The sequence below is a fragment of the Bos javanicus genome, chromosome 15 (genome assembly GCF_032452875.1).
Source record: "Bos javanicus breed banteng chromosome 15, ARS-OSU_banteng_1.0, whole genome shotgun sequence".
NCBI classification, from domain to species: Eukaryota; Metazoa; Chordata; class Mammalia; order Artiodactyla; family Bovidae; genus Bos; species Bos javanicus.
Genome location: NC_083882.1, coordinates 80755489 through 80766848, shown reverse-complemented (window position 1 = coordinate 80766848; position 11360 = coordinate 80755489). Strand labels below are relative to the sequence as shown.

The 11360-nt window shown below is 39.2% G+C and overlaps 1 protein-coding gene across 1 annotated transcript; it reads right to left on the bottom strand.

The window, feature by feature from the left end:
- Positions 1 to 6473: 6473 nt before the first annotated feature.
- Positions 6474 to 7426, bottom strand: LOC133261119 (olfactory receptor 5AK2-like). Its single transcript, XM_061439676.1, has one exon. The coding sequence runs from the start codon at positions 7413 to 7415 to the stop codon at positions 6474 to 6476; it is 942 nt and encodes a 313-aa protein (XP_061295660.1). The 5' UTR covers positions 7416 to 7426.
- Between the last annotated feature and the right edge of the window lie 3934 nt (positions 7427 to 11360).

The following is an 11360-nucleotide window of genomic DNA, read 5'->3' as shown; positions in this document are numbered from 1 at the left end:
TGCTCCAGAAAAGCTCAGCCAATGCTCCTTACCTTGGATGAGGGGAATCTCCTCACCACTGCCCTTCCTGACCTTCAACGTGGGATAGCTCCTCTAGGCCCTTCTGTGCCCGCACAGTTTCAACATTAATTAAAAAAAATTTTTTTATACCAAACCTGTTTTTCTGGTCCTTCAGGGATTCAAATTATGCATATATATGCCTTCTTGAAGGTATTCCACGATTCTCTTCTCTGTTGTTCATTTATCTTTTTGAGTCACTTTTCTCTTATTTGAATAGTTTCAATTACTAGGTCTTCAAGATCACTAGCCATTTCTTTTGAAATGTCTAATCTCTAGTTAATCCCATTCAGTGCAATTGATTTTTTTAAATCATCAGACCCTATGGCTCCAAGCTTGTCCTTCACATCTCTTCTTGTCTTTTTTGAACATATGGAACATAGTTAGAATAATTGTTTCTGTGTCCTTGATTGCTAATTCTGACATTTTTGGCAGTTTTGGTTGGTTTTGACAATTGAATTTTCTTCTCCTTATGGCATGTTTTCCTGATTTTTGGCATGTATGGCAATTTTTTATTAGATAACAGGCATGTGAATTTTAACAAGTGTGTTACTAGGTATTTTCATAGACTTATATGGTATAAGTATAGAATGTACTATATATATGTAAAGTATATATATAAAACTTCATATACTTGTAGGTATTTTCATAGACATAGATATAAGTATAAAATGTACTATATAATAAAGTATATATATAAAATGTCATATGCTTGTAGGTATTTTCATAGACTTATATGGTATAAGTATAAAATGTACTATATAATAAAGTATATATATAAAATCTCATGTTCTTGTATGTATTTTCATATACTTATATGGTATAAGTCTAAATGTACTATATAATAAAGTATATATATAAAATCTCATATGCTTGTAGGTATTTTCATAGACTTATATGGTATAAGTATAAAATGTACTACATATTAAAGTATATATATAAAACTTCATATACTTATAAATATTCTTGAGCTTTGCTCTGGAGCACCCTTAAGTTACTTGGAAATTGCTTACTCCGTCTGAGTCTTGCTTTGTAGATTTGCTAGTTGTGACTGGAGCAGGGTTTATTTTAGGGCTACTGAGGCAAGTCCTTTCTGTGTGCGCTACCCAATGCAATGCATCATGAATCTTGAGATTCTCTCATTTGGGTGGTGGGAACAGATGGTATTCCCAGTCTTGTGTGAGCATCAAGCACTGTTATTTATAATCTATTCAGTATTTCTTTCCCTCTCTCAAATTATTTCCTCGTGTGTGTACTGATTAGTACTCAGCTAACTAACTGATGGTCTTTCCTGGTGGCTCAAATGGTAAAGAATCCACCAGCATTGTAGGAGACATGGGTTTAATCCTGAGTCAGGAAGATTCCCTGGAGAAGAGAATGGCTACCCACCCCAGTGTTCTTGCCTGGAGAATTCCATGGACTGAGGAACCTGGGGGGCTATGGTCCCTGGGGTCGCAGAGTTGGACACGACTGAGCAAATAACACTTGCACTTTCACAAGTAACTGATGAGGGATCTTCTGCAGATCTCGGGGTTCTTTCTGTGTACAACTCACTTTCTTCAGCATTCTATTATGCAAACTTTGGTTGCCTTGCCTGTCCAAAATCTTAGCTCCATTTCCTTAGGAAGTCCACTAAACACATCCTGAGTCTTCCCTGGCTGTACCGTGGTCTAAGAACTTAAAACAGAGAGCTGCGGAAATTTTAGGACTTATGTGTTTTTAGCTTCTCAGGAACCACTGTCCTTTACTGCCTGATGTACAGTGTCTTGCAGACTAGTATTTCATATATTTTGTTCAGCTTTTCTTGTTTCCGGCAGGAGGATAAATCTAGTTCCTGTTAGTCTGTGTCAAGCAGAAGTGGGAGTTTTGGAAGGGACTTTTAGCTGGATGAATAAAACCTATGTTCTAAAATTGTCCAAATTATATTGCATCCTATTACATTGTATTTAAAGCAACTTTGAGGCTTTATCTTATACTGCCTTCAATGAAAAATGGATAGGCTTTGAAGGTGGAAAAATCTAGATTTGAATCTTGGAATTGCCATTTAATGTTTAATAGATATGTGGTTTAATAGACCTGTAAGTTTCCTCAACCTCAGATTGATAACCTTATTTGATAAAATAAGGTGGAAAAAGTTTCCCTGAAACACAAAGCTTCTATGCATTACTGTTTTTTTTTTAATAGCAAAAAATTGGCAATAGATAGGGTGATACTGAAACAAATCAGAGTTAATTCATAGTTTGTACCTTCATGAAACAGCTAATAAGAATGAGAGAGATCTATATTATTCTTAGGGAAAATGTTAATGACATACTGTTAAGTGAGTAAAGCATTTTGCAGAAAAACAAGTGGAGTGTGAACTGATTTTTAATTTAAAAATTTCTGTGTGTGTGTTTACATGAAGAGAACACCATCTGGAAGGATATATGAACAATTTAAGTAAGTTGATGAGTTGGAAGTAAGGCTAAGGTTTTTTAACTTTGAAAAAACTTTTAAATACAACTTTTTTTTTTTAACCAGTTGTATTTAAAAAATAATGAAAAATAGCCAGTGGAAATCTGCTATATAACACAGGGAGCCCAGCCTGGCACTCTGTGATGACCTAGAGGGATGGGATGGGGAGTTCGAAGTGGGCTCAAGTTGGAAGGGATACATATACATATAGTTATGATTAATTTGTGTTGTTGTATGGCAGAAAGTTAAAGTTAGTCACTCAGTCATGTCTGACTTTTTGTGACCCCATGGACTGTAGCCCACCAGGCTCCTCTGTCCATGGAATTCTTCAGGCAAGAATACTGGAGTGGCGATCTATTTCACATATGGTAATATACATGTTTCAATGCTATTCTCTCAAATCATCCCACCCTCGCCTTCTCCCACAGTCCAGGTCCAATGTATGAGTCAGGGTGCTCAGGGCTGGTGCACCAGGATCACCCTGAGGGATGAGACGGGGAGGGAGGTGGGAGGGAAGTTCAGGATGGGGAACACATGTACACCCATGGCTGATTCATGTGAATGTATGGCAAAAACCACCACAATATTGTAAAGTAATTAGACTCCAATTAAGATAAAAAAATCTAGAGAAAGCAAACTGTGATGGAGGGAGTCAGATCAGGGGATGTCTGGGGATATGTATATAGGAAAGGATTGACTGTAATGGACCAGGAAGGAATTTTTTGGGGTGATGTCAATTTTATGTTTTGATTTGGGTGGTGGTCACATAATAATGTACGTTTCTCATGAATTACTGACTTGTACAATGACAAAGTACACATTTTACTGAATGTAAATCATACCTCTATAAAAGTGATTACATTTTTTTCGACAAAAAAAAAAAAAAAAAACTGGAGTGGGTTGCCATGCCCTTCTCTGGGGGATCTTCCCAGCCCAGGGCTCAAACCCAGGTTTCCTACATTGCAGGCAGACTCTTTACAGACTGAGCCCCTAGGGAAGCCATATGGCAGAAACCAACACATTATTGTAAAGCAATTATCCTCCAATAAAAAAAAATGGACACATAATTTCTTTTTGCAACAAAAACAGATAACAACAGAAGTAAAGTTGAAGAGAAATAATAGATGTGCCTGCCACAGTTCCCACTGTCTATGCCCACACTGTCTATGCCCACACTGTCTGTTTATGCCCACTAGCCAACAAGCTGCAGAAGCACATACATAGTCCCTGGAGGGACCAGAGTGATGGATAAGAGGAGCCTGGGAAGGCTTCTTGCAGGATTTAGGCCTGTGCTGGGTGAGTCTAAGAAGGATTTAGGAAGTTATTTTTAGGAATTCAGTGATTGAATATTTTGGTAATTTGTACCTAAGAGGTGAGAAAATTTCAGTGAATAAAGAAGGAGCATTTACTCGTTTCATTTGGAAAAGGGGAATGTTTAGATATTTTTCTAAAATATCTAAATAATGCTAAGAGTCCTTATTTCACTCCTATTTCAGACAAACTCACAGGGTGGCCCTTTTTTTCTGTCCTGGCCCATCTCAGTCATAGAGTGGCCTTGTCTGTTTATTGCTCAGATTCTGTACGGGTTGTTTATGTTCGGTTGGGAACATTTTTAGCTAATATTTTAGCTGTCATCTTCAGGGCCATTCTGTGATTTATCCATGCCATTAGTAATTTTCTTTCTCCATTTATAGCTTCTTTTGCTGATGATAAGATGGCTCTGTTCACTCTTAGGGTTAATTATGCTAGCGTATTGGCTCTAATCCTACATATTTTAGTCTCTTCCTCATATTCCAGAATTATGCAAAGCTAAATAGGAAACACGCAACCTGTCTTTAGATTTTCTTCCCAGACTAGGGCAGGCTGGCTACCCACCAGATGAATTCCCCACGGAGAGAGTTCATAGCTAAAGTCTATGAGATTACTACTTGTTCCCTTGAGTGTCTGTGACTACAGGTGCTAAGACAGGATCAAAGGAAAAAACCTTTATTAATTAGTTTTCTACTGACGGAGAGAGGAGTTTCCTAGAGGGGAAAGTTTTCATGCTGCAAATCTTCAGAGAGTTCTTATTGACTCTGTGTGTGTGTGTGTGTGTGTGTGTGTGAGATAGGTTGTTCTTATAATATCTATCATACTCATGTTGAAAGTCCTTGTTACTACTCATTGGAATAGGAAATGGCAACCCATTCCAATATTCTTGCCTGTAAAATTCCATGGACAGAGGAACCTGGTGGGCTACAGGCTATAGGACTGCAAAGAGCCAGACACAACTGAGCAACTGAACACACACACACACACCACTCATTACTTTGAACATTTATCTAGAATTTATGAGTGCAGGGAACTACAATTTCTATGCATTATCTTTTCTGTTCTTAACAAAGAAGCCAACAAGCACATTGAAAAATCTCATGAGATATGTGTTACTAGGAGAAAAGAGGCTTGAAAAATCAGTTAACTTCCAAAAACACACTTCTGGGGAACAGCATGGTTGGGACATAAACCACATTCCAAAAGATTCTAAATCTTGTCCTCTTTTGCTGTCTCGTACACAGGGTTATTGTTACCATCTTTCTAAATTCCATATATATGCGTTAGTATACTGTATTGGTGTTTTTCTTTCTGGCTTACTTCACTCTGTATAATAGGTTCCAGTTTTATCCATCTCATTAGAACTGATTCAAATGTATTCTTTTCAATGGCTGAGTAATACTCCATTGTGTATATGTACCACAGCTTTCTTATCCATTCATCTGCTGATGGGCATCTAGGTTGCTTCCATGTCCTGGCTATTATAAACAGTGCTGCGATGAACATTGGGGTACACGTGTCTCTTTCCCTTCTGGTTTCCTGTGTACAAGACAGCAAAAGAGACACTGATGTATAGATCAGTCTTATGGACTCTGTGGGAGAGGGAGAGGGTGGGGAGATTTGGGAGAACAGCATTGAAACATGTATAATATCATGTATGAAATGAGTCGCCAGTCCAGGTTCGATGCACGATACTGGATGCTTGGGGCTGGTGCACTGGGACGACCCAGAGGGAGGGTATGGGAGGAGGGTTCAGGATGGGGAACACAGGTATACCTGTGGCGGATTCATTTCGATATTTGGCAAAACTAATACAATATTGTAAAGTTTAAAAATAAAATAAAATTAAAATAAATGTTCAAAAAAATAAATCTTGTCCTCTTAAAATAAATAAATTTAAATAAAAAAAAAGAAAAAAAAACTGCTTTCTAGTGGAGCTTGCAATTAAAGCATCTACAATTCTATATATGTAGATACTTAAAGATACTGGGCTCCATCTGATATTACTGAATTGATATCTCCAGGACTGGGGTGTAGTAATTGACACTTTAAAAGCTTTTCCTGGTCATTTGAATGCTGCTAGCCACAGACTGCTATTTGGAGACCATAAGGGTAGGCTATATCCTCACATAACTTCCAGTTAGAAAGCTGTTCACAGTATTTTTTTTTAAATCATCATTCATCCATCCATCCAGTCCATTCAATATTCATAGACTACCTACTGTGTCTAAGGCTCTATACCAGATGTTAAAAGGTCATGAAAGAAAATGTATTTCAACTGCTTATAAATGACAGTGAAGATCTTATATTTAATAAATATTTTAGATAGGAAGTGATAAATAAATAATATTTATTGATACAAGAGAAGCACTATGGGTTCAATGGAAGGAGAAATTACTCCCAGGGGCAGAAATTGGCAGGAAACAGTGCTAACAGTGTGTGGGAGCATCCTTTTTCCTTACATCACAGCAATTCATAGGCATTGTTATTCTTTTTCAGTTTTTGCCAGTCATATTGGTGTAAGGCGGCTATCTTACTGTTACTTTAAATTTCAGTTCCATGTTAATAAGTTGAGCAACTTTATGTTGCTTGGCTCTTTGTTTTGATTTCTTAAAAACTGGTACTGTTCGTGTGGTGTAGAGAACCAGAAATCAAGGATTAAACCTGAAGCATTTTTTTCTTATCCCTTTCAGGGCTTCTTTCACATCTTGGTTCCTCAGGCTGTAGATGAGGGGGTTTAACATGGGGATCACAACCCCATAAAACACAGAAGCCATTTTTTCTTGCTCTTGAGACTCTGTGGCATGATGGTGCAGATACATGTAAGAGAGCGTCCCATAGAAAATGGTGACAGCTGTCAGGTGGGAAGCGCATGTGGAGAAGGCTTTCTTCCTCCCTGCAGCGGCAGAGATCTTCAGGATGGCAGCCAGGATAAACATGTAGGAAAAGATGACAACTGACACAGTGAGCGTCAAGTTAGACCCCACAGAGGCTGCTAGTACCATGACGTTGAAATAAATGTTGGAGCATGAGAGGGCCAGAATTGGGGGCACATCACAGAAAAAGTGGTTAATTTTATTGGATTTGCAAAAGTTCAGTGAGAAAGTAAAACCTACATTTACAGAGGCATTTAGGAAACCCATGAAGTATGATCCAACTAACAGGTGAATGCAGACCCTCCGGGACATGACTGTTGGATAGTGGAGAGGGTTACAGATGGCCACGTAACGGTCCACTGCCATAGCCGCCAGGATGTAGCAATCACTGGTTATAAAAGCCCCATCGACTAGTAACTGCACCACACATCCCATGAACGAGATGGATTGCTCTGTTCCTACAAGGTTTTGCAACATCTTAGGGGTGACGGCAGACGTGTAGCAGAGATCAACAAAAGCCAAGTTTTGGAGGAAAAAGTACATGGGGGTGTGAAGGGAAGAGTCAATCTTGATGAGGAGGATCATGCCAATGTTACCCACCAGGGTGGCCACATAGATCACTAGAAATGCTGTGAAGAGGACGTGCCAGTACTTGTGTTGACCAGCAAATCCCAGGAGAATGAATTCAGTCACTTCAGTGCCATTGTTCTGCTCCATGGCTGGCAAAATTAAATATCAGTTGAAAAGTGGCAAAGAAAGAAGAACAGAGAAAGGGAAGGCCATTGTGATTCTTAGACTGATTCTGGAATTGGAAATGCCATAATATTTGGTTTTTCAGTGGGATCAAAGCATATTTCCTGTGGCATAATTTACTTGGACTTTAAAGGCTAACATACAGGTGGCCGAAGCTTGGTCCCCACCTTCGAGAACTTGACACACAGTTTGGGGAAATTGCCATGGACTGGAAGCTGTGTTCTCAGCTTCTGGTTCATAAATATGTCTTAGAAAGATCATATAGAAACATTTTTATTTATGTTTGCTTCCTTTTGTTCACCATGTAATTTTATTAATAGACTACAATATACCAAAAGACAAACTCTTTTATCCAAAAATCTTGACACATCCATAGAATTCTGTGCAATTTTGCTCCACTTTACTCCCTGTCCGCATCTTACATCTCTTGTTTCCTTGCTATTATGCACCCAGCACCCCCGACTCCTCTTGTTCCTGCTCGCCTCCATTTCTGGGTCCTCCAGCCTGGCATGGTCCTCCTCCTGCCTTAAATACTCTGTGGTTCACTTTCTATTTCTATCAGCATTTCCATTGCCAGCTCTTACTTTTCTGGTGGTCTCAGTTTGAATGACTCTTCCTCCAGGATTGTTCTCACACAAATGTATCATTTCCTCCTGCCATGGGTCTTGTTCCTTAGGATTTATATATTTTTAGCAATTATTTGTAAGATTATTTCTACATCTTTGCTTAGTTTCTATTTTCTCATAGATTGTAGGTTCCTACCTCTACAACAGTGGTTAATTGGACACATGAATAAGTGAATGAGTGAAAGAATCAATGAATGAAGAGGTTTATGAGGTGTAGGAAAACAGCTACTTAAGTCACATGGAGTTGTATCGAAATCTGTGCACACTGCTTTGTTTTCTTTCAAGATGCTGCATTTATTTATTTTTCTTTAGTATGCCTCTCTGATTCAAAGAGCTGAAAGACACAGCTAGGATCAAAAAGAGGTTATACATTCACGCTTTCTTTGGCTTATTTTTCTTTTGAATAATTATGGTGTGTTTACTCTGGGCGAAGCACAGAGTAATTGCTGACAAACCAGCTTGGTGCCTATGCCTTTAGGATTGCCATGGCTCTTGCTCGGTTGCCACCACATAGCACCTCTCACTGCCCTTGGCAGTTTTCTTTGCTGTAAGGTCCACTTTGTGTGACATCAATGTAGCCACTCTTTCAATCCTCTGATTAGTGTTTTCACACTAAATCTTTCCCTTTCTTTAAACAAATGCATATCATTACTTTGAAATGATACACAGCATATAGTTCCATCATGTTTTCCTATGAACTCAACTCTTTTAACTGAACTAAAAGGAAGAATATTGGACTATACAGAAATGAGAGCGAGCATAGGAAGAGCAAAGATATGGATAAACACAATAGACTTACATTCTCTTAAGTGTTATAAACTATGTTTGACAGCTAAAATAAAAACTTTGACCCTGTATAATGTGGTTCTCAGTGTATGTGGAAGGAATATTTATGACAAGTATTAATACATCCCAAATAGAGAGTAAAGAGATGCAAAGGGAAGTAAGTTTTCCACATTTGCTCAAACTGATAAAATGTTTTTGACGAAAGACTCATTTCCAGAGTGTATAAAAAACTGTCAATCTCAACATTAAAAAAACAAAGTAAAAGTGGGTAATGACACAGGCGATTCACCAAAGAGGGCTACAATAGATAGGCAAGCACATGAAAAGATGTCCAATATCATTGGACAACAGGAAAATGCAAATTTAGAATACAATGAGATATCACTACACATCCAGTGGAATGGCTAAATAAAAAAAGAGTGACGAAGGGAGGAGCCACGATGGCGGAGGAGCAGGACGGGGAGAACACTCTCTCCCCCACAAATTCATCAAAAGAGCATTTAAACATCGAGTAAATTCCACAAAATAGCTTCTGAATGCCGGCAGAGGACATCAGGCACCCAGAAAAGCAACCCAACTCTTCGAAAGGAGGTAGGAAAAAATATAAAAGACAAAAAAACAGACAAAAGAGGGAGGGACAGAGCTCCGTCCCGGGAAGGGAGTCTTAAAAAGAGAGAAGTTTCCAAACACCAGGAAACCTTCTCACTGCCGAATCTGTGCCGAGCTTTGGAAGCACAGAGGGCAACATAACAGGGAGGAAAAAAAAAAAAAAAAACAATTAAAACTCGCAGATTGCGAGCCCTACGGTAACTCCCCCAGCGGAGAAGCAGCGCAGATGCCTGCACACGCCATTAGCAAGCGGGGGCTGGGCAGGGAGGCGCGGCATGGGCTGCATCGCTTAGAGTAAAGGACCTGGCCTGAATACCCTGAACGCTATCTGAGCGAAATAATTGGGGCTAGCAAACCAGACTGTGGGATATCTACCACGAGAAAAGCCAGCCCCAACCTAAGACACCGCCAGGCCCCGCACGGAACAAAGGACTGAACAGAGATAGCCGGCTGCAGACCTTCCCCCTCCGGTGACAGGCAGCCAGAGCCGGAAGGTGGTAATCGCAGCCCCAGAGAGACATTATCTATAAAACTGTAAGCAGGCTTCTTTGCTAACTAAAACCTCTTCGGGGTCTGGACGGTCAACATCTGCCTGAGAAGGTGCGCCGGTTTTACACCCAGAAACCGAGTGGCGGGGAGGCGATAAGTCGCAGCATTGGCGCTCGCCAAACACCTCATCACCTGAGCTGCTTGGACCTGGGAAGAGCAGAAAACGCAGGCCCAACTGAGTCTGCGACTCTGAGGACTACCCGAGTGCCTGAACCTGAGTGGCTTGGACCTGGGAGGTGCATGCAGCCCAGGGCCGGCCTCGGATTGTTCCCGGCGGAACAACCTAGAGCCCGAGCAGTGCGGGCAGGGAGGCTACATGCGCTGTGAGCGGGGGCAGACCCAGTGTGGCTGAGGCACTGCGAGCGCACGCCAGCGTTATTTGTTTGCAGCATCCCTCCCTCCCTCCCCACAGCGCGACTGAACAAGTGAGCCTAAAAAAAAAAAAAAAAAAAAAGTGTCCTCCACCGTCCCCTTTGTGTCAGGGTGGAAGCCAGACACTGAAGAGACCAGCAAACAGAAGAAGTTATAACAGAGGGAAACGCCTTGGAAGCTACAGGCAATAGATTAAAACCCTGTGGTTACTACGGACTACATAGGAAGGGGCCTATAGATCTTGAGAAATGTAAGTCGGACCAAGGGACTAGCCAAAAATGAACTGAACCCACAATACTCACAACAAAACCAGAGAAAGTCCTAGATATATTTTTACTATTTTTACGATCATTCTTTCTTTCTTTTTTTTTTAATTAAAAAAAATTTTAAGTCCTCTATTGTTCCTTTAATTTTCACTTTTATAACCTATTACTTTGCCAAAAAAAGGACCCTATTTTTTTCTTCTTCAGCAAACTTCATATATATATATTTTATAATTTTTTGACCTTTTTTTTTTTCTTCTTTTCTTTAACATTGAAGTTTTGAAATTCCAAACTCTACTCTAGTTCTTTAATTTTAGCTTTTTGGTATATGTTATCAATTTTGTACCTATAGTTTTTTTAAATAATTTCTGTGACTTTTTTTTTTTTTCTGTTTCTCTTCTTCTTTTATATAACATTGTATATCTGAAATTCCAAACTCTACTCTAGATTTTTAACTTTTGCTTTTTGGTATTTGATATTAATTTTGTACCTGTATTTTCTTTATAATTTTTGCGACATTGTTTGTTTTTGTTTGTTTGTTTGTTTTCTCTCTTTATGTCTCTTCTTCCTTTTTTTTAACATTGTATTTTTGAAATTCCAAACTCTACTCTAGATTTTTAATTTTTGCTTTTTGGTATTAGTTATCAATTTTGTACCTGTATTTTCTTCATAATTTTCGCGACCTTGTTTGTTTTTCTTTGTTC